The following is a 24,865-nucleotide window of genomic DNA, read 5'->3' as shown; positions in this document are numbered from 1 at the left end:
GCCAGTCTTTTATGTTCTCAGCAGTGAAACACGAGAAATCTCGTGAGCGGTCCCTTAAGCGTTAAGGAACCCAGGTGAGTGATACCATATTGTCAATTGTTAGCAATCTCATTCGAGGACAGCACCCATTGCATTTCGAAACACATTATGAATTCAAACCTTTCATCTAATATTTATTTTAACTATATTGTCTGCAACTTTGTCGAGGAAATATCTGGCATAAAATTAGAGAACTAAAAAGTTCTCTAATTTTATGCCAGATATTACTCAAATAAATCAGCACACGTTGGACACATATGGCTTTACCAAAATCCACACCTTATTTTTATTAACCTTTTATAACAGCAATAGGCCTTAATTTTATGCACTTCTTGCTTATTCCAGCTTCGTGGCAAGTATCAACAACATCAGTCACATTTTTATAAGAATCTGGTGCCTCTTCCATAACAAGCTTCGGCGATGCGACACGTATTGAGATTCCCATGTCTGCCAAATTATTTAGCACGTCTTGGTAGTCCAAATTCCTCCTGGATTTGGCACGAGATAAGGCCCTACCAGCACCATGGCACGTCGTACCGAAGGTGGTTTCCATGCCGACATTTGTTCCAGTGAGCACGTAACTGCATGTTCCCATTGTTCCTCCAATCAGTACTGGCTGACCAGTCAGCTGAAATTACAAGAAGTTCAACAGATTAAATACAAACAATATAAATTAACTATCAAGATGTGTCAAATGAATAACTGAAATCTTAACATTTCAGCTGTTCGTGAGTTGTGGGAACACAACTCAATTAAATCTAGAAAAGTAATATATAGGAACGCAGATAAAAAGAAAAAAATAAGTACAGTAGACTCGCACTAATCCAGCAAGTATCAAACCAGGGTGTGCTGGATTATCAAAATTGCCAGATTATTAGAAGTCAATTGAAAAAGCCAAATTAAACAATATAAACTTCTATGCACAGACATTACGGTGACCCTCTTCCATGCACGACGTAAACATGCCTAAAAAATTCAGGATTAACGCATGGCCAGATTATCAAGAGTCTGCTGTATTAATTTTAATTAGTAGTAGTAATTTTAATTAATGTGCAGCTGGAAACCATTTTCCATTAAACACTAAACATGTCTGTGAATGGTGTAAAAGGAAATGACATATCAAGAAAACAAATAGAAAACTTGGAAGTAAAATGAGAGCCTGGAAATCTGTCAAAGATACTGGAAAATAAAATACACGAAGCAATCACAAATCAGTTAAAAATGAAGAGTGAAAACAAACGTACGCGGACTAAATTTTTTGTGAAACTAAATCAAAGGAGCCAACTTTGTTTCTTTTTGAAAAAATAGCTTGAAACAGTTATTGAAGGGTTTTTTTTTCCTGTGAATGAGCGGTAATTCGCGTAGTTTGACCCCATTTTATACGTTGTCGGAAGCTTAGGCACCAAATCCTGGGGAGGTGGGGGGAGGGTCAAATTTCAAATTAAATTAAATCAATTTATTAATAAAAGTACTACATTTGATTAATGAAAACCACCAAGGAGACACCTAGGTCCCATACTGGTTGTTACAATGAAGTTAATTTATAAATACTAACAATTATATAACAATAAAATATAATTACAGTGTTTAGTAATTTTGGAGAGAGAAAAAAAAAAATGAAAAAATCAAAATATATTCACAAACATACAATACATAAGTTACATATAAAATACAATATAATGATGCAACGGGCAGGGGGTGCATTGTTACTTATATTAAAAAAAATAATAAAAAAAATCGATAAATAAATCAACATGAGTTTATATAACATAATTTGAAATAGTACAGCAGAGCTGACAACAAAAAGGAATTTTAAATGAGAAATTAACCAGTTGGAGCGGAAAGTCAATCTGTAGCAAAAAAGCAAGTGCGAATTTGAGGACGAAATCAAAAGTAGTTTCCAATATTGACTATTTGAAATAAGTATTGTTTAAGAAGTTTTTTGAAAGTCGAAAATGTGGATGGCTGTAAAAGTTCATTTGGAAGGCTATTATAAAATTTAGGAATGAGGAAGCTAAAATGTTTTTTGAGAATATTTTTATGAACTAAAGGCAGAGAGTATATGAAATTATGTCTATTGGATGTTCGTGACGAATTCAAAGGTAAAGCGAACTGTCCTCAAGCTAATTCCATTTACAGAAGAAATAAAATTGCGAGGACGACAAATGGCGTCATCAAAAAGTTATCTTCTATTGTGATGCAACTTCAAAGTTTCCCAAGGGAAAATTTTGTTTATGGTGCAAGATGGCATAGAATTGAAGAATTTTTGTGTTTTTGTAGCAGTATGTAGCAAATGAGGGGAAAATTATCAAAATTGTAGCAGACGTCGGAAATTGTAGCAGTTTGCAGCAATTGCAGCAGATTTTCCACTCCTGAATTGAATAAAAATTTGACATTCAGAGAGAAATGGATTTAGGATTTGAAATCAGTATAATCAGAGAAAATAACTTCAACCAGTTGAAAAATCTCAGGCAACAGAGAAGAAAGAAAAAACAATATTCCTCAGTGTAATTGTTCATAATTTAAAATTTAGATATTTTTCCTTTATATCCAATGTATTACTTATCACTATATAATTTTGTCAAATATATAATTTTGAAATGGGACAATTTTTTTAAAATTCATCCTGTAAAAATAAGAAAAATGGAAAGGTTATAAGGCTGCAGCCTTGTGTCAGTCTCCTATGAGTGTACGGGCAATTATTGCTTACATACAGTACAATAAAGGCCACAGGCTCTTCTAATTGAAGTTGCTGTTGAAAATGAAAACTTTTTATTTGATGAAACAATTGTTTCAAGTGGTTTGCTTAGGACAATATATTTGCACTTTACCTTACCAGTTTTGTCCCCAATTCAATGGCTTAATTCACTACAGACCAAGGTTGCAAAGACCTTTAAACTGAAACTATTCACATTGATGGGAAAAATGAAGCAAACACATTCTTGGGAAGTGGAAACAACTAGAGATTTTTAGAAGGAATTTGGAAAAATTTCACCACCTCAGGTTATCCTGAACCTTTAATTTTTGAGACTGAGGTTATCGGAACTCTAGTGTAAACATATATATCTTTTGAATAATGGCCATCCTTACCTGGTAGTCAACTGGAATCAAAGGGTGATGAGGTGGAAAAGCTCTCGTTGAACCTTTTCTATGAACGAGAAGTGTCTTTTGCTTGCCATCAACATAATGCTGCTCAATCTTTGCAATATTGTGGGATACATCATATATGACATGCATGTCCAGATCATCAGGAGTTGTGTTGTAAGCCTTAGCAAAAGCCTTTATAGAAAAGAGAAATTACAATATAATTTATTCAATAGATAGCAGTATGGAAGAAGTTATGAGCCATTGAAACATGACCAAGGTCATCTGTCTCACTTCCCCCCCCCCACCCCGTCTTACATTTTTCTCCTATCACACACATGAATATATAACATTTTTCTCCTACTGTCTTAACATTTTTTCAAAGATAAATTTGGGAAAATTTTAGTTCTGAAAGCCACTGATTACTCACCTGCCTGCTGAGGAATGTCATGCTGGATCGATTGACCCATGCAAAATTAGCTGCAGCAGCCATAGATTTCAAATAATCCTGACCTTCCTGAGAACTGATGTGGGCACATGCCAGCTGCCTATCGTTGACTTCAATTTTATCTCTCTTCATGGCTTTCTCCATGGCAACAAGAGCATCTGTCAGATGAGAAATACAATAGTTTACTGAAAGAATGTGGGCTTTCATGGCCAGTGTCATAAGAAGTTTCCAGGTCATACAGTGAGAGTTTAGGCTGTATAGGCTGGAAACTTGTTCTCAATTTTTTCTAGGTATAATAAGTTTAAATATACAAATCTGATACAGTAGACTCTCAATAATCTGCAGTGCACTAGTCCGTCTCGTCCAGTAATTTGGAATTTTCAGGGGAGTTTTCTTCGAGCACAGAAGAGTGTGTTTGTTGTGAGCATAAGGTATATTAATGGGCTTTTTCAATTAACTTCCAGTAACAGGACGATATTGGTAACCCGGCACAGGCTGGTCTCATATGTGGCAGATTAATGAGAGTTTACTGTATTTTGAAAAGTAGAATGGAAAATTTGACTATTTTGTGTGCAGTCGGATGCCCTGTTTACATGGACAAAATTGTGAGTGAAAAGTTGTTTTATTTTTGAAAATGCAACTAGTCTGACACTTTTCAAAGCAGGTACAAAAACTTTTGTTTTGGCTATATACCATATTTACCCAGTTTCAGGTTTTTATTTAATTTCACTGTTTCAAAAAACGCAGATCATATGTACCAACAAAGAATTTGTTGTTTTTTCAGTAAAGTCTCAATTACATTGGACTATTCTCTGATGAGTAAAGTAGCTGGACAGCAAACCGGTTTCTACTAGCCCAGCCAGTTTCAATTAAACACAACTAGTAAAAATCTCTCACTAGATGAGGAAGAATCTAATTTTTTCTTATTGTCCTCTTTCTCTTGCTGCGAACCACAGTGAATGAAGAAAAAATAGTCGCACCCATATTACACCCAGGAGATAACAAAAATGCTGGCGAGTAGCAAGAAAAGTAGCCCAATTTCGCTCGCACTAGCAGAAAGTTTACTAGATAACGTTATAACACAAAGCGACTTTAGTAGTAGTGAGTAGTAGCTATAAACTAACCCAATGTAATTTTGCCTTAATTTTTTCCCCTTTAAACACCACATGAGAAAACTACAAGAGTGTGTAGTTTTCTTTACACACTACAGTTTTCCTAATATCACCTCAAAAATCATACCCCATCCTATACAAGTAAATATGGTACATGGGGTTCATGTCGTATTTCCTATAATTCTTTGCATGGTGAATGGAGGAAAAACTTAGATACTTTGGTGGACAGGTTTTTAGCAAAAATCAATGTTGCCTGCAAAAGCCTGTTTTTTAAAAAAAATTTATTTCCCATATAAATAGGGCTAGAGGGCCATGAATGAGAATATTTGGATAACATGATACCTGTTGCAACTTGATGACCAAAACCTCGGCTTCCACTATGTATCATGACGCACACTTGGCCCTTAGAGTCAATACCCATTTTACTTGCACTGTTCTTATCAAATATTTCATCAACAACTTGAATTTCAGCATAATGGTTGCCAGCACCAAGAGTTCCAAGCTGAAAAAATATATCGTACAAAAAAGACGATTGTTAATGCTTAAGGATGTGACAGATTTCTAAGAAAAGTACATGCACAAACAATAAAATAACTTTTCAAACAGAAAATGACGAGAACTAAAATGTTTTCAGCTAATCAACATTCAATAGCACATAACAATAAATGATATTATAGCGGCGCCGGGACTGCTTTAACCCAGAGGAAAACTGGAGAAAACCTGGAAGCACGTGAGAGGACCCTGTGATAATCAAACATGGCACTATAAATTTTAGGTCCAGCCATATAAACAGTTTCAGAATATCGCTTGGCCAAGAAACCAAATGTTGATGACAACACTGTATTGTACTAATGAATTTATATTTCTGAAGGCTTCTAAGGCTTCTTAAGTAATGGCTATAAATCAATGAGCCACCGATAACAGTTTTGGTTGATTGTAAGTTAATGTCAGTATTTTGAATAGAAGGATAAGAATAATTCTCATTGCCCAATACCTTCAACGCATTTATATTTACATGTTTTACAGCCCTTAATATGCAGGCCTATACCTTGACTTAGAAGTTCAATTTGTTCTAGACCGTTACTTGTAGAGGCTTTGTAATACAAATCATGCTCAAATTCTGCAAGATGGTAGATGCACATGTATAGAATTGTATGTGACTGTGCATAGTTATTTCATTATATAGAAAAATAACTGATAGATATATATATATATATATATATATATATATATATATATATATATATAATGGTTATAATCTTCCCTTCTCCATTAGTGGGAGAGAATAATAATGGGGGTATGATAAACAAATTTATGCATTTTTTTTTATAGTCATGAAGAAAATATCGTCCCACAGTTTGATTTGACATCAAAATTCATAATTTGTCCAGTTGCAATTTAAGTAAAACAATATAATCTATACCTGAGGAAGGCCACGTTTCTTGGCTTTCATAGATACTTTAGCAGAGTCAGCATTCAGCATGCGACCATATTCTTCACAATGCTCTTTGTCTTCGGCCCAAGCATAACCTAAAGAATGACAAAATTTTTAGGAGACAAGAATTTCTATACACGTATATTTTTAATTATTTCAGCATATACTTTAATAGACTTCATGCAATAAGACAGAAACAAATATTTTTAAAAAAGCATTTTTTTTGTTCAAAAGTATGTATGCATGGCAGCAAAATAACAATTAGATCAAGGGTCTTCAATCTTTCAGAGACTGCATGCAAATTCTAACTTCCCATGAAGCTCCCCTCCCTTCCGGGCCACCACACCAAGTTAAATGGTGGTATTTATAATTGTAAGGTAGAATCCATTCACAAGAACTTAATGTAATGTGCAGTGGTGTCTTAACAGATTGGCCAAACACAACCCAGATTACAAGTAATTGAAAATTTTTATTTGTTCTGAAATCTTTTACCTATTCCAAAATTTTGATCAATTATTTTCTTCAATACATCCTAAATTATTTCTGTTCACCAATTTTGAGATTATTTCTTTCACAAATTCTGAACGTATTACTTTAAAAAGTTCTGAAATTATTTCTGTCACTGACGACACCAGGTAATGTATCAATGCACAGCATTAATGGTAGTTGATTGCCAGCTTCATCAATTTATTATTTTTTTTAACTCAATGCTTTTCAGCTATTTTCTAAAACTAATCAGCAGGTCGCTTCAAAGAGATTATTGATCCTTCATTAGTTTTCTTTATGTAAAAGTAGTGACATGGTGAGAGAGAGAGAGAAATTTAAATGTCCTCACGTGACTGGAATATAATGTGCTGGAAATTTTGATATTTAAGCTAGGCACACTGTAAGAAACAGACACAAAATATCTGAACCCATTAGAGAAATCCAGCCAGAGAGGTATACGACTGTTGCTAAGGTTTAAATTATTGTTTTTCTAGATTTTTAACCTGACCCAAAGGCAATGGTTAATTATACTCTCGCCCTGCTCTCCTTGAGATCAAACAAACATAGGCATCAGACATTTTTCCTGTCCAGATTATTACCACCAAAACCATGAAGTCAACTGCATATTTTAAAAAAAAGGCCCACTCACCTTCCCTTAATGACCAGTCCATCCCCATTTCCAAAGCTTCTTCTAGATCTCTACATGTAATATCACAATCAATAAAAGAATAAAAGAATCATATTCGTACATAAAACATGTATTTAAATATTAAGAAACTTTAAAAAAAAATTATATATCAGTTTACCCTTACTTTAAAATACATTAATCAACTACCAATGTTCCCAATCAGGAACATCGGTTTTATTGATTAGAAAAAAATATTTTCCGTAAAAGCACTTGATTTTTTTTTCCTTGAAGGTGTGAGATTCCAAAACTTAATTCTGTGGTGTTTGGTCAGAATATGATATCTCCAAAAAAAGACTTCTTGATCGAAAAGTTAAGTCTTGCTAATTATAACTAATTAGAAGCGAGATAAATGCACAAATACATGCATAAGGCTAAACAACATGCTGATGTATGATATTTTCATTTGTATTTGTGTGTATGCTTCATTTTGTATTTTTAAATGACAGTGAAAATGCTTATATCTCAAAAATGTGATTTTGGAGTTATGTTCTGACCAAACACCACAGAATTTACAAAACAAAAATTTCATTCATTTCAGCACTTATGTCATAAATTTAATTTCTTTTAATCACATATTTGAGAAAAAAACAAAAATTGAATTTTATCTTAACATTAATGCTGTTTCTATAGAAATGGGCTGGTCCAGAAAACACTGAAAAAAAAAATTTTCATGAATTTTTCGGTTGACATTTCTAAATTGAAGGATCAGAAGGAGGAATGAAAAGAGACAAATATGAAAATCAACTGAATCGGTGAGAAGAAAAAGGTACATGTTGCACAAACCTCATCTTTCGGGAAATAAAAAAACTGATTCCCGGCCAAACACTTTTTTTACAAAAAAAAAAAAAATTGCATTGATCTATACCTTTAGGCCAATAGAACAGACTGCAATACTCGAAAAAATTTATTGGTTTTTATAGCACAAAAACTAACAAATGTCTCATGAAATATGTTCTTTTCTTTCCACTGAAAACTTAAAAAAAAAAAATCATAAAAGAAAATTATATCTTGCTTAAATACATTACAAATGTGAGGCTATTATAAAAATGTTTTATTTAAGTGTTCTTGACTTACTTTAGTTTCATAAGAGAATAAATCAACTTCAATTTTAGCGGGTTGAAAATCAAGATATTCAAGTGTACAAAAGTAATTTAATTGATGCATAAAACTTGATAAAAAAATTTTCAATAAATCAGTCTGTTTAACAGAGCTAAACTTGTGTGTGAACCTTTTTTTTTTTTCAACTTAACTAGTCATCATCAATATCTAAGATACTAGTCATGATCACACACACAACTCAAGACTAATATCTAAGATACTAGCTGATGATACTAGTATCTGCGATACTACTTCACCAAACACCAACTCTGGCCATATCGCTGTATTGCAAATTACTGCCATTAATGAGATGGGTAGGAAACAAAGGGGCTGCTTATTGGTGGTCACCTCAAGTTCGTTAGGGAAAATATCCTATCTATATTCTCCCTTGAGTTCGAACCTGGGAATGTGACAGCAACCTTCACGGTGGTACACGAGCATCTTACCATCACGCCACTCGGGTGCTAATATCTAAGACACTAGTCATTATCAACTCAATGTTTAAATCATTGTTATTAGCTGTTGTTTGCCAAGCCAGGTGCTCTTTAAAAAGGGATGAAGTTCATCTGATACATAGCAAATCTTCTGTAAATCTTGAATTTCTCTTTTTTTATAAGAACTTTTCCGTCTTTGTATGCCTTAGTCTCAGGAAGTGAAAACTCTCTAGTAGTTTTTTGTCAACAACTTGAAAGTTGACTTTGCAAAACTGTCACTAAACTGTGATGCTTCCACGTACCCATGCTGCACACTTAAAATTAAGTGTCTACACGAGGAGTTAACTCAAACAGAAATCCAAGACTGGCCGGTCTGAACATGGACAATGTTTGAAACTGGTTCAGACCTCAGCTAAAGGACTCCTACAAGCAGGATGTTCTCCGCTTGGTGACAAATTAGGACAATGGCATGTGCAGCTTTTTAGATTACCTTTTCTAATAAATTGTCATTTCATTCTGTGTGTGTTGCTCCGTTCCATTTTCATTTGATTCTACCCGTATATTTTACTAGCTATATACCCGGCGCTGCCGGAGTTTTCTTCAATTACTGGAAGGATTGGAAAAGTGACAAACCATTACAAAGGCATAAAATACCATACGTATAGTTTATACAGGATCGAAGAAGTGACAAACCATTGTAAAGGCACATGCATGTCTGAAACGCATTGCTGGGAAACCACATTTACCACAGTAAACATTCCTAAAGTGATTGTTGAGGCCCAGAAACCATTATTTCCCAACAGTTTTTTTGCTCGTTTTGGGCATATTTGCCCTGCTCTCAGAAACTTTTAAAGTAGCCTATCGTTTAATCTGGGCCCTGTTTGGTAAATATGCAAAATTTGGTGACAATCAATCAAAAATTATAGATTTGTATAGAGAACAGATATACACACAGAAAATCAATTTTATATACATAGATTACTGGCTTGTCATGCAATATTTAATAATAAATTTTTGTTTTTATTACTTAATAATAATAACAAAAACATACGTATATTTATTTTTGTTACCTGGCATTCATAGGGATTATTCCTTTCGATCCAACACCTACAGGAATATGATCAAACATGCTTTGAGCCAACTGTTCCTTGATCGGCTGGACATCCTTTTCCATCAGATTAGTCCTCAGCAACCTTACTCCACAATTGATGTCGAAACCTACACCCCCTTTTATAGTCAAGAGAAAAAAAACAAGATAAATGAATATTACAATTGTGAATGAAAAATGGCATGATTAGGTTAATGTTCATCTTATTTTGAAGCATTTCAGCAGCCCTTTAAAAATTAGTTACCTGGAGACACGATAGACTGTGGATCATCCATATCAAAGGCAGCCATATTGCCAATTGCAAAACCATATCCTGAATGTACATCTGGGAGTCCTATTGAATGCTAGAAAAGCAGAAGTACAAACAATGCATACATACATTAACTGGTAAAAAAAATTAATGGAAATTTTGATACATTCAATTTGAAAACAAACAGCATCTGCATTCAAACTACAAGCCAAATATATTTCACGTTGAACAATTATATACAACTAGTTATAATACCCGGCGTTGCCTGGGTTTTTTGGACCATGCGATATCTCCCGTTCTTTGAGGGACATGAAAACTGTGCCTAAGTTAACCAATATGGCGACTTCCTGCGCGACTCATGAAAGAAACAAATCTAGATTTAAAGAAACGTAGAAATGAATTTTTTCCCCTTTTTAAGGGGCGCTAGGTATTCTGATTCTCTCCCCCCCCCCCCCCCGAACTTCAAGTTACCCATCTGCCTGTTTCAGCTTCCAAAAATTCTTAAAGCTGTGGAATGTTTTTGATGTACTTTTTATAGGCCCATAATTAATTTTAAAACATCCTAAACTACATGATTTATGCAGTTTAATATCAAAAGACAATACAGAGTCATTAACTTTCATGCTTGAGAAGATATAAATAAAAGTTGAAATCAATGTTATTGCATGGATATCCAACTCAAAAGTAGGTCCAGCTAATTACTTCATATTTAATCTCTTGGGCTTCGTATATCTCTAAGCGAACTCAATATTTCAAAAATATAGAATTCAATTCTTTAAATTATTGATGTGACAGAAAACCTCACTAAATTTCCACATTTCTACAGTAAAATCGAAAATTTGAACACTGATTTCTTTGCCTGAATACATGCCTGAAACGCATTGTTTATCACGCATTGAAACCACGGTAACCAAAGTAAACATTCCGAAAGTGATTGTTTGAGGCCCAAAAAAACCATTGTTGCTAGACAGTTTTTTGCCCATTTGGGACATTTGCACTGCTCTGACGAAATTTGCTCATGAGCACGTCAGTAAAAATCACATTGCGCATAGCGTAATTCAAATGTAAGTAGGGGAGAATGTTATAACTTGGAAAATTATTTTTTGAAAAAAAAAAAATTCCAAGTTAGTTTTTATTGTAAAATTTCCCAAAATTAATTTTTAGCTTTTGGATACTGTATGAAACATCAAGCGATATTTAAATTATATTTCTATTCTATTAGTCTATCTATTCCTAAAGTCCTTCCACTTTTCCGAGGCTTAGTTCCCCCTGGACTGGAGTATGCTGTAAGGTTTTGGAGACCATATCTGCAGAGGGACATAGACTTGGTTGAAGGGGGTGCAGAGAAGAGCTAGGCGTGTCCTTATTGACACACAGAGCTTGAGTTACGAAGAGAGACTTCATTTTTCGAAAATGTTTACATTTGATGAATGCAGGTATCTAGGGAAATATGATCGAAGTGTTCAAAATTTTCAACGGTATGGATAGGATGGACCATGATTTATTAATTCACCGTCAATCAACTGCTTTCACAAAAGGGGGACACCAGTATCAATTGGTAAGGTTACGGTGTCGCAGGGAATTTTTCTCCAATAGGGTTGTTAATACAGGGCGTTTCAAAAAGAATCATCAGATTTAAAAAAATCATAACTATTCAGCCGTTTTGATCGAATAATGTATGGGTAGAAAGAGGAAAAAAATCTCAAGTTTCACACAGTTGCCGACAGGTAGCACCACGTGCACAGGTTGGTGGCACTTTAGTGTCAAGATGGCGAGTGCACAACAGAAATCGTTTTCTAAGCTTCGCAAAGTGCGAGTCCATAACAACAGTTCGTGCTTTTCGTCGACAATACCCTGATGTTGAACTTCCTGCCACTCAGAGCATTAGGCGATGGTATAAACAATTCTGAGACATGGGTTGTCTGAGTAAAGGGAAATCCCCTGGTCGTCCCTGCTTGTCAGATGAAAATGTGGAGTGTTGCACGTGTAGTCCACAGAAATCCACTCGAAGTGGATGCAAACATGCTCACAAACGTTTGCGACAAATTTTACTACCGTATAGATATATGCCGTGTATCCCAAGGTGGACATAATAAGCACCTTTAATTTGGTTTATAAAAAAAACTTGATGATTAGCCATGCAACATAAAATTAATCTCAAGTGTTTATACTGAGAAATTGAATTTGAAAAAGCCGAAACTGATATTTGGAAAAAGTGATTTGTCTCCTCCGGGAATCGAACCTCAGTCCCCTTGCATACTGGCAAGTGTGCGAACCAATACACCAGACACACATTTTTCAATTCCCTATCACACTCTAGTAGCGTGAAACACCGAGTAGAGACATAGCAGCCTCCCTTAACTACAGCAATTTTTGTTCCAGTTGGCGTTTTTGTATGAAGAGATGGTATTTTTTTGGCCCGAAATATACCAAGAAATTGAATTTTCTGGATGTTATGGTGTATTGGTTAGCGCACTTGCCCGGTATGCAAGGGGATCCAGGTTCAATTCCTGTAGGAGATAAATCACTTTCTTTCCAAATATAAGTTTCAGCATAACATCCAGAAAATTCAATTTCTCAGTATATTTCGGGATGAAAAAAATACCATCTCTTAAGTGTCTGTGTTTAATATTTTTCATAATATATGCATTTCAAATCGGGTGATTCTTTTTGAAACACCGGGGGAGGGGTAGTAAATTCTAAAACAATTGACACATTTAAAAAGAAATATGATAAACATGTTGGGGTAAATTCAGAAGCTATCCATACTTAGAATAAGACAACCATAAGTATGGATGGGCATAAAAGAGTATACTCTTTATGGACATTGTATAATATTTTATTATGTATATATTGTTTGTAATTGCATTTTTAATTGGGTTGCTGTATTTTAGAAATATATAACATCCATATTTATTATGGCCATCTTTTTCTAGGCCACCTCGTTGAGCATTTTACTAGTTGTGGCTCTTGTATTTGTATAAAATATTCTCTCTGTTCACAGAGTATAATTATATCGAGGTTTTACTGGTTTTTTTTTATAGTTATGTATAACTAACTCATCATTACAAATGTAAGAAAATGTTCATTATACAGAGACTATTTTCCTTAAAATAATGATTATCATTTTACGTTCTGCAGTGGCAGAAATGCACAAAAGTAATTAAAAACTTAGCTTATGCTATATTACTCAATTTAGATTTTAGAAAAGTCTATCATACATAATATGCAACCTAATATGTACCAAAATTTAATACGAAGAAAAACTCACACCAACGATACCAGGAAGAGCTGCAACATTACCAATCTGTTTCATACCGGGTAAGAAACCTCCAACCATACCAGGTCTGCATGCATTTCTGAGTTCATCAAACATCAGCTTTTCCAACTTGCTATTCACATAGAAAATGCCTTCCACCTGAAACAAGACAAAATTAACCAAATTCAGTTTTATGGAGCAAGGGATTTTCTTTGGATACAGACGTGTGTGATGTAACAATAATTTTATTTTAAATTATCAAATTAACTGATTAGAATAAACAAATCAAGGCAATTAATTATAAAAATCATATACCGTCAGCCCTCTGTATTCGCACACACACAAATTTTGTATTCGAGGTTTCAATATTCGCAGGCCTTTTCTCATTTTTGAGAAAACACTGTTTCTGTAGTGGTTTTTTCCTTCTGTTATTTGAACAAATTATGAATTGTACATGTTAATGATGGGTCTCCAGACTTTTTTAGTGCTTCTGGAAATTTTTCCGAAAGACAAAAGCAAATGAAAACTTTGCAAAAACATTTTGGCACATTTACCATGCACAGCAAAACAGTCAATTACTATGGTTAAACATCATTAACCCTGCAGTGTTCGCACGGCATATTGCTACGTTAAAATAACAAGGCATGTGGCACCCCAGAGACGCCACACGAGCACTGCAGGGTTAAGGTGTCAAGGAATATACCACTCAGATCAGGATGTTTTTTTTTATAACACAACATACCATACAGTTGCTTGCTCAAGATATGATGTGAGCATTTAAAGCTCACCACGGTTGGTAAAAAAACTAGCTTAAAAAAAAAACAGGTAAAAACTTTTAAAAAATTTAAACTTTTTTGGTTCAAAACAGTTTTTTTTTCTTGGTTTTAATAGCATTTATATTAAAAACAATAAAATTTCTGAAAAATCATTCAAACTTCTAATAATAAATTAAAATAAAATTTTTATTAATGTAATTAACACATTTCCCATAATAAAGATACTCTAGTTACTTTCAATATGCTAAATTAAAATACTATTTCACAAAAACTATGATAAAAACTAGGCGTTTAATGAAGCATAATAAATGCAGATTAGTTAGCAATGATTTACGAATACAGGGTGATTATAACTAAAGTTCTGATTTCAAAACATTAAAATATAAACTACTGGTCAGAATGACTTGAAAATTTACATGAATGTTCCTGAGGCAATGGAATTTTTATGGTGAAAGGGAAAAAATACTTAAAAATGTAAAATAGATGGCGCTGTACTCGTTCAGCACATGGGAAATTTGCTCACATAATGGATATGATAGCCAGTCAAGGCAAAATAATGCAAATAGCATAGCACGATTTCGTAATTCATGGAAACATCACAAAAGTGAAGTAATTTAAACAAGCAACTACAACTTACACAAGAAATGTTAAATATGTTGTCCACTGTGTTCTGGCTGTGAGGTGGAAGAACAAAAGTGTTTGTTCAATAACAACAGATCAGAGTAGGCCTATGTCATGGTAACGATGTGAATGTGCTTTCAATTCACCGAAGTTTGCAATCTGACCACTGCACTTAACATTTTGGGGTATCTCCAAAGTGTAAGGTTATAGTAGCGTTCACCTGTTGTGTGAACATGGCAGCCAGGTGTCGTGTCATGCTGTTATTGTCAAAATGGTTCTTCAGCAGCTGCTTTGCTGGTGTTGCAATGTGCATCATGATAGAAGTTATACTGTCCACCAGGGCTGGACAAAACCAACAAAAAATTTAGGTGCCAGCCAAATTCATAAAGAGCGAAGCATGTTTCTCCCTTGAAAGAATACTAAATGTCTCAAGGCTCACTATGAGCAGTACAGCAGATGGACTTCACAAGTTTATATCGCCAATGGATTTTTACCATGATATGAAAAGTTTTGGGGTAAAACTGATTCTCTACATGTAGAAAACTTGGTAGATGTAACCTAATCAATTTACTCCAACACACTCAAATGAAGAAATGACAATAAGACATAACAATGCGCTTTCAGAAATTATTGTAAAGAATCGCTCTTACCCTCCCCCCCCCCCCATCCCTGAAGCTTCTTTGTACCTCAGGTGCACCAGTTTTTTTTTTTCATTATATGCCTGCAAAAAAAAATGTAATGGTTTTCACAGGTTTTCCATATTTACAGGTACTCTCGGAACCTAACCCCAGGGAATACCGAAGGCAGACTTTTGTATTTGAAAATAGACTATCTGTATCTAAAAATATTTATTTTGGCACAGCCCCTCCAAAAATAAAAAATTCCGGCCACGAGTTGTCACTGGATACAAACAAGATATTGATTAACCAAAGATCAAAATACCTTCATGTTGGGCACGAAACCTTTCTTGATTTTCCAGCTGACATTGCTCATCTTCTCCAGATACTGAAGCTCTTCATTATAGCTACGAACCCCCATTTCTGGAAAGGAAAAAATACAGTAGATGCAACTTATTACCATGGATAATGTTGTCATTCACAGGTATTATTATCAATTTCACTAAGTACAGAATGGACCAATATCATAACGTAGGGAAAAAATTTGTTTATAGTTACCAGGACTTCGGTTACTGTTACCAATTTATTCTCATAGGAAGGGTTTTTTTGCATAGTTTGAAGCTAAGGTTGAACAAGATTCATTTTCTCCATTCTCACTGTTGCTGCTGTCCTCTAATTTTTGGGAAAATGTCTAGTTTGTTCCTCTAACAAGTTCTAAATTGCTTTAATTTTTTAGTCGTAAATTTGATTATTGCAATGCAGATTGTGTGTGTACGTAAATTGGTAGTTCATCTTTCCTACACAATGTTGGGCATAGAACAGGAACCTGAGTACTCATGGTGCTTGCCCGCCCCCTCCCAATAAACTTTGTAAGAGGGATTAGCCTGTTCCTCCCTCCACCAAGAATTCATTGATATACACAGGGCCGTAGAGTGCCTTTTTAGGGTCCTGGGACAGACTTTTCCTCGGGGGCCCTTCTTGAAAGGATTATTCTTATGCAAAATGAGTATATATATTTTTTTTTGGGCTCTCTATTGGGCTCCGGGGCCTGGGGCAGTGCCCCTGTTGCCCCAGCCTAGTTACGGCCCTGGATATGCAACGTACAGTAATACACTAATCTGGCACATATCAGACCAGGATGTGCCAGATTACTGGAAGTCAATTGAGAGAGACCATTTAAATAATATATAAACTTCTAGGCACATACATATTTTCCTTTTCTGTGTATGAAGAAAACCAGTCTAAAAACGACGACTACTGGACAGGCCCATGGAGGAAAGAATAACAGGAGGTGACATCAGGAACGAAAATTGAAGCCGTTGTGGCAACCCTATGGGCTGACAAGTAAGCCCAAACAAACCGCTCTTTTCCCTATACTTAACATGTGTTTTGTCGGATCGAATTCTTTTAAAATATTAATAACTAAATAAATTTAAGCACCATGACTGTTTAATGCGTCTTCAGGTAATCTACATGATCCCATAAAGGGGAAAGATAAAATCTTATCCTTATATAAGGGGTTGTTATATTTTTAATTTATTTTTGAAAAAGGGGAAGATCACTTTTCACTCTCGACTCGTCATAAGTTTTTAGTTCAGTGCCTTCAATTTATTTTAAAAATTTGATGCATCACATTAATGTCTATGGAAATATGATTAATTAAAATAATATGAAGCTCCAACAAAATGCAATTTTCATAATTTTTTCTTTTAACTGTTTATTTTGCCTTTTTGTTTCGTTCATCATTATCATAGATCCGGGACATTTCGAAAGTGTTTGAGGCCCGTGAGCGCTCGTCTTAAGCTTTACACGAGGAATTTTGATTTCTGAATCAATTCTGAGATGCTCGAGCACTTTCTGACAGGGTCGTAGCTAGGATTTTTGCCACCCGGGACAAACAGCATTTTGCCACCCCCGTGCCTCAAAGTACTGGAAGTGCTCGAGCGTCCTCCACCACTGTGTATTTATGGTTTTGCTGCCTGTAGACTGTACAAATTTCGCCACCTTTCTTCCGTTCCACTCTCATATTCTTGAATACGTATGATTGAAATATATGCCGCCCATCCAAACCTTCCGCTATGTACAGTAGATGTAGTATTGAGAAAAAAAATATTAAAAATAAAAAAAACTTTTTTACGAGCCGCGGTAAGTCATCTTTCTGGCCTATAGTATTTAGGAAAATAATCACTTGGGCTGTTCCCCCCCCCCCCTCTTCATTTTGTACCTATTACTTTGCTTTTAAAGTGGCATGTGTACGAAAACTTGAAAAAAAAAAAAAACCAGTTTTGAATTGAATTTGAAATCTAAAATTGTTGTTGTTGTTCTACCTAGACTGGAAGTATTTCTACAATATTTTAATATAAACAGCTGAAAGGCATTATATATGCTAATGTTTTGCATATATAATGTTTTTCGCAAAAAAAAAAAGTCAGATTTTTTCAAACACCACTTGTTCAAGTGTCTTTAAACATAGTGTCACTCTCAGCACTGAGGTATTACATGCTTTGGCATAATTTTTTTAAAATTAAAATGCCGAGAAGGAATTTTAGGGCACAAGATATGGGTAAATTTTGGTTATTTTTGCAAAAGGTTCCACGTTGTTAAAGTTAATATTCGAACAACTAAAATTGTAAAAGCTCTCGTTCAATTGTATAAATATATCCACAGAATTTGAGGGGAAAAAATCGAGTTCCTAAAGTGAATAGTAAATTTTTAAATGATTTTTAAAAACGGGGATGTTTCTCATAGGAAAGCATGGGAAGCCACGGTTTGTTTGGGCTTACTTGGTCCCTTTAATAGATCGATCACTGGCTTCATCTGGCAACCCAGATTCCCCATGCTTTCTCAACGGAGGCGCTGGTCGCGTCACCTCCTGTTATTCATTCCTCCATGGGACAGGCCAGACTAGCAACAGCGAGATTATCAAGAGTCTCTGCATGTTCCTCATGTGGGCGATTTCCTATTGTAGGGTCAGGTGAAGTAAAGTGGTGGTGAAGCACCGCTTCTATCTCCATTATCACTCGTCTGTCGTAGAGGTATGATTCCAGTTTAAAAAATTCTCAACATGCATTCAAAAATTACCCTGTCCCAGTTTTGAAATTGAAAATACAATGTGTAACAAAATAAAAAATCTAAATTTTTATACTACCCCCTTGTGTTCTAACTTCCAATTAGAAAGTTGTTGCCCAGTCTTTTCTGATGCCAAAAAATAAAATAAAATAAATATATAATATATATTTCTAAGTGCAACTCACTGGCATATTTGAATTTGCAAAATGGAGGAAATTTTAGAAAGAAAAGCTTAAATTCGAATAAAATGGTTTTCCCCACATTTAATGCTATTCTTTCTCATAGTTCCTCAGTTCTTCGAACATCTGTGAATATTGGAATTGGAAATAAATTGGGTCTCGGGGTGTCTGAAATTAAAGTTGGTATGTTGTGAGCTATCAGCTAAAGCAGGGCTGCACAACCTTTAGTCCACGGGCCAGATATGCTATATGAGATCGACTGTACTACGGTTATCGTTACACGAGGTCTCCAACAACGCATTATTCCCTCTCTTCCAGAGATGCCATTGACACGCTATAATGCGTCAAATACCTGATATTTCGGGAAATGACGCATAAAAATTTGGTTAACGCGTCCCAGAGGACATTCTTTCCTAGTTCCAAGATGAAAAAAGTAGAGAAAAAAACCTCCAACTTTTTTTTCCCCTTCTTTTCATAGTCTTATCACGATTGCACGCGACCTTGAAAAAGTGGTTTTACTACTTCGTATACTGTACTGTATTGTGTTGATATACACGTGGGTTGTTGAAAATATTTAGTTTCCCTTAATGAGGGGCAGTGTACAGAATTTTCTAAGAGAATTTCTGAGGTTTTACTCCCCCATGGATTTTCTCCCCTTCGGTTACATATCGGAAATTACGGTACTCGCGGCTATCTGCCGGCATACAAAGACAGCGGTCTATACGCCGTAAATTCGCCTTGCTCTTACAAGATAGTGAATGCACATTTTTTTTAAATCTTAAAGGATTTGGAACTCCTATTAAAAGTATGAAACATTTTCCTAGATCCTTCAAAAAAAACGAATCTGTAAAAACTCTACCTTGAATATCCCCAGTTTTGTCATCTAGCTGCTATGTGGTAGTCACCGTTTCGCATCACAAAAATCACTGGTGTGTATGCAGAATCTGCTTTAGGAGGGGCAGAAGGATTTCTTTTACAGAAATTGTGGATCATTAATGCTCAAAAAAAAGCTTTAAATTAACATAGTATAAAAAAGACTATTTTTTCTAATATTTTAATTTTCTACAAGAATGTTTTTCATTTTATTAGGGCGGGCCTCCAAACCCCCCTCCCCCTTCCCCCCGATTTTGCTTTTGGTGTAAATCCGGGTTTGGAACCCGCGATTGTGTAGTGGTAATCGGCTAAAAATACGACTTTCTAAGGTTTTCCAATTTTACGTTGGCTATTCCTTTGAAAAAAGCTCTGGTCGCCACGAAAATCACACAGATCTACAACACAAATATATATACATTAAATTTCAGATCCATGAAAAACAAATTTGGAGGATGGATTCAGGGCCGCAACTAAGATGGGGGGAAGGGGGAGCAGATGGGCCGGGTCTAGTTCGCCCCCCCCCCCAGGCTCTGGACTAGAGGGGATGCCAAATTCACCTCTTATAACTGCTTCTACATTACACTGGGTGCTGAAATGTGTGCTTGCCCCATTTGAGAAAGTATCTAGTTGCAGCCCTAGATAGATGGATGGCACCGCCTACTGAACGCAAAACATGCTGAATGCTGGGCGCACACACACACACAAACACACTTGAGTTTCACCACCACAAATCTGACATAGCTCCCATATTCAGGTCTTAATTGGCGACAGATCAGAGCGGTGGACCATCAGGGAAGGAAAATAATATCACTCTACCAGGAAATCACTTCGCAAGGATTGGTATGAAATCCTTGCTCGTATGAATAGAGAGAATCAGAAGATAAGTGTCTGAGAGAGAGAGAAAATCGTTTTTGCTTTTTAAATTTAAATTAGAACATATTGAAAGATCTAAGATTTTTTTAAAGAAATGAAAAATTAATCAAAAAATGGAATTTATAGATTGATTTATTAGTAAATATATAAATGCGTGCCTCTAACTTACAGTGGATCCTGCTTATAACGCTTTTCAAAAAACTCATAAAAAACGGGAAATCTTAATAAGAATTACTTAAAGTTGAAACCATGAAAATCCATTGTACTAAGTGGAAAAATGTTCTAAATGGGAAAGCTATAAGCGAGATCAACTGTATATTTCGTTTAGATTTGTTATATGTGCTACATTCCATATGTTAAATTGTCATTAATGGGCTTCTTTGTAAGCTTTTTCCACGAGTAGATGATGAAAATGATGATAGTAAATGAACATTTGGATAGAATAGATTTTCAGAAATGAATCATTGATTCACAGAGATACCTCCTCCTCCTACCCAGAACATGGCATGTGTATATTGGGAATTTACCAATTAGTTGCAACTGGTCATAGAAGAAACCTTCCCCCCCCCCTCCCACCTTCACCAAACACCAACTCTGGCCATATCGTGATATTGAAATTTACTGCCATTAACGAGATTAGATGGAAATGAAGGCACTGTCTATTGGTGGTCACATCAATCGTTAGGGAAAATATATTACCTATATCCTCCCTCGGGTTCGAACCTGGGACATTGACAGCAACCTTCACAGTGGTAGACTAGCATCTTACCACCACGCCACTAGGGCACTTTAGAGTAGCCCCCTCTGATGCCCTCTAGTTATAACCCTGTGGACTTGACTTGAATGCTCCCCCACCACATTATGAATTTACTATGGGAAGGCCTGTGAAAAAGTCTGGCCTGGGCATCGCACCAAACACCCCCTCCGAGTCCCTGAATGAACGCCAGAACTTTGCCACTGGACTTATCCCGTTGCCGAGATCTCTTCCAGCCCAGCTTCGTGGCACAGTCTGGAACAACCCCTCCCAGTCTCTGTGAACACCCCCCGTTTGAAAACTCAAATTACTTGCATTACTGGGGGGAAACCGAGACAAAAAACTGATATGAAATAGTTCTTGACGGAAAAATAAATTTTGAGAAGGTGTTTCGATAAAATTCCTCCGCCCCAGATTATCCGAAATCCTCGAATTATCGAGACTCTGCCGTAAAGTATTTCGATATTGAAAGGGTCCATGTGCGTGTTTACATATATAAGTTCGTACATTATAATTATACTAAGCAAGATATTTTATAAATTACACCACAAAATAAATGTTTATACCTGAATCTCGCGGAGGAAAAAAATGACCACCAAATTACTTTATATTTTCTTCACACCCAAGATAATTTCAATTATTGCCGGAGAATTTCATGAACCGACGATTGCCTCATAGTCATTCCGATGCTTACATGGACGGCTCAAACTCCGAAAATGTATCCGACGTCTACAGAACAAATGCTGTAGGTGTCGCTGCCATCTAACCAAGAGTTTGAGCCGCCATCTAACCAGATATAAGCGTAAACCATGAGTTAATTGTCGGATGGTTTCGACAAATATCATGCAGGGCTAGTTTTTGCATAGGACACTGAGCTATAAGTAAACTTGTAGAAGTAAACTTAGGGTGACCATACGTCCCGTATTTCCCGGGACAGTCCCGGTATTTTCTGTTTTTTTGGCCGTCCCGACTTTTTTGGCAAAAGTGTCCCGGTTTTTCCCGTATTTTACACGAAGCCAACTTGAATTTTTATTCTTTATTGCAGTCAAAGATTGACATTATTGTTCAACTCATAAATTATTTTACGATAATTACAACTATATATGAGAATATTAATCTCCCACATTTGCCTTGAAAGTTTGTCTTTCGTGGAATACATTGTAATTCACTGCAATTTGCATCATTTCCCGCCATTGTGATTTTTCCGTAATTTCAACAATATTTGGCAACTTTGTTTGGTTTTGGCGTTGTTTTTGGCGAAAATTGGCGATGTCCCGTATTTTCCCGTATTTGGAAACGCAATGTCCCGTATTTCTCTCGAGAAAATATGGTCAGCCTAAGTAAACTTTACTTATACCTCAGTGCATGGCCCCCACATGCTAGTGCCGGGCCCCGAGGCCAGGATTTTTCGCGCGCCCCCCCCCCCCCCCCCGAAAAATGTGCACCTCCCTTGAGAAAATATTATGGTGTATTTTTTCAGTGGGAAAAAAAAAAAAAAAAAAAACCCTTTCGAGTAAGGTGACCATACGTCCCGTATTTCCCGGGACAGTCCCGGTATTTTCTCTTTTTTTGGCAAAAGTGTCCCGGTTTTTCCCGTATTTCACACGAAGTCTACTTGAATTTTTATTCTTTATTAAAGTCGAAGATTGAAATTATTTTTCAACTCAAATTATTTTATGATAGTTACAACTATATATGGGATATTAATCTCCCACATTTGCCTTGGTAAACGTTTTTTTTCCGTGGAATACATTTTAATCCACTGCAATTTGCAGTAATGCATCATTTCCCGCCATTGTGATTTTTCCGTAATTTCAACAATATTTGGCAACTTTGTTTGGTTTTGGTGTCGTTGTTGGCGATAATTGGCGAAGTCCCGTATTTTCCCGTATTTGGAATCCCGATGTCCCGTATTTCTCTCGAGGAAATATGGTCAGCCTACTTTCGAGAAGAAGAAAGTGTTGAATGCCCCCCCCCCCCCGCTTGAAAAAATCCTGCATATGATACGGCATTTGTATATCATGGAGGAAAGAATAACAGGAGGTGACATCAGGAACGAAAATTGAAGCCGTTGTGGCAACCCTATGGGCTGACAAGTAAGCCCAAACAAACCGCTCTTTTCCCTATACTTAACATGTGTTTTGTCGGATCGAATTCTTTTAAAATATTAATAACTAAATAAATTTAAGCACCATGACTGTTTAATGCGTCTTCAGGTAATCTACATGATCCCATAAAGGGGAAAGATAAAATCTTATCCTTATATAAGGGGTTGTTATATTTTTAATTTATTTTTGAAAAAGGGGAAGATCACTTTTCACTCTCGACTCGTCATAAGTTTTTAGTTCAGTGCCTTCAATTTATTTTAAAAATTTGATGCATCACATTAATGTCTATGGGAATATGATTAATTAAAATAATATGAAGCTGCAATAAAATGCAATTTCATAATTTTTTCCTTTTAACTGTTTATCTTGCCTTTTTGTTTCGTTCATCATTATCATAGATCCGGGACATTTCGAAAGTGTTTCAGGCCCGTGGGCGCTCGTCTTAAGCTTTACATGAGGAATTTTGATTTCTGAATCAGTTCTGAGGTGCTCCAGCACCTTCTGACAGGGTCGTAGCTAGGATTTTTGCTACCGGGGGCAAACAGTATTTTGCCGCCCCCGTGCCTCAAAGTACTGGAAGTGCTCGAACGTCGTCCGCCACTGTGTATTTATGGTTTTGCTGCCTGTAGGCTGTACAAATTTCGCCACCCTTCCACTCTCATATTCTTGAATATGTATTACTGGAAATATATGCCGCCCATCCGAACTTTCCGCTATGCAGATGTATTGAGAAAAAAATATTAAAAAACAAAAAACTTTTTTTACGAACCGCGATAAGTCATCTCTCTGGCCTATAGTATTTAGAAAAATAATCTGGGCTGTTTTTTTTCCTCTTCATTTTGTACCAATTACTTTGCTTTTAAAGTGGTATGTGTACGAAAATTTGACAAAAAAGTTTCGAATTGAATTCTAAATTGAAATCTAAAATTGTGTCTGTGTTCGAGTTTTTGCCTGGAATGGAAAAATATTTCTACAATATTCCACGTCCACTCTTTAGAATGGCGTCGCCTTGAAGCAGACTTAAAGCTGTGCTTCAAACTTGTACACAACTTAGTATATACGGGTCAGTCAACTCCATTTTTTGAAATCAATCCCTGACCATCACTGAGAAGACATTCATTACAAATAAAAATTCCAACTGCCAGGAACAATGCTAAATTTTATAATTTCCGATGCCGAGTTGGAAGAGTATGGAACAAATTACCACCAGATCTCGTGTGTTCATCTACATAGTGACAGATTCTGTCACTCTCTCAACGCTTCTGATCTTTCAACATTTTTAATGTGCTATGCATTTTAGTTCATGTCGGGTTTTATTGGTGCATATATGCTTGTTTTATTTATATAACTTCTTTTTTTCCATCAGTTCTATTGATTATTTCAATTTGGAATTACATGTGATGATTTTACATTTTTTTGTTTTTTTTAAATATATATATATATATATATACATGTATTTTTTTCTGATTTATATATTGAATTTTATTGTGTAAACATGTTTATTTTATTGTTGTTTTGTGTTCGGGAATTTTTTTTTTATTTTTTTATTGGCGT

General features: G+C 35.6%; 1 protein-coding gene across 1 annotated transcript; it reads right to left on the bottom strand.

The window, feature by feature from the left end:
* Positions 1 to 297: 297 nt before the first annotated feature.
* RtcB (RtcB RNA ligase) lies at positions 298 to 22,075 on the bottom strand. Its single transcript, XM_089237520.1, has 11 exons — positions 21,770 to 22,075; positions 15,781 to 15,878; positions 13,454 to 13,600; positions 10,177 to 10,276; positions 9,895 to 10,051; positions 7,254 to 7,303; positions 6,107 to 6,213; positions 5,026 to 5,185; positions 3,554 to 3,729; positions 3,130 to 3,318; positions 298 to 667 (listed from the first exon to the last, which is right to left on the bottom strand). The coding sequence occupies exons 2-11, from the start codon at positions 15,874 to 15,876 to the stop codon at positions 329 to 331; spliced, it is 1,521 nt and encodes a 506-aa protein (XP_089093646.1). The 5' UTR covers positions 15,877 to 15,878; positions 21,770 to 22,075; the 3' UTR covers positions 298 to 328.
* Positions 22,076 to 24,865: the final 2,790 nt, after the last annotated feature.

Source organism: Pholcus phalangioides, unplaced genomic scaffold (assembly GCF_987345545.1).
Source record: "Pholcus phalangioides strain wild (caught in Gottingen) unplaced genomic scaffold, Ppha-v1.0 ptg000002l_1, whole genome shotgun sequence".
NCBI classification, from domain to species: domain Eukaryota; kingdom Metazoa; phylum Arthropoda; class Arachnida; order Araneae; family Pholcidae; genus Pholcus; species Pholcus phalangioides.
This window is presented reverse-complemented; position numbering and strand designations above follow the sequence as displayed.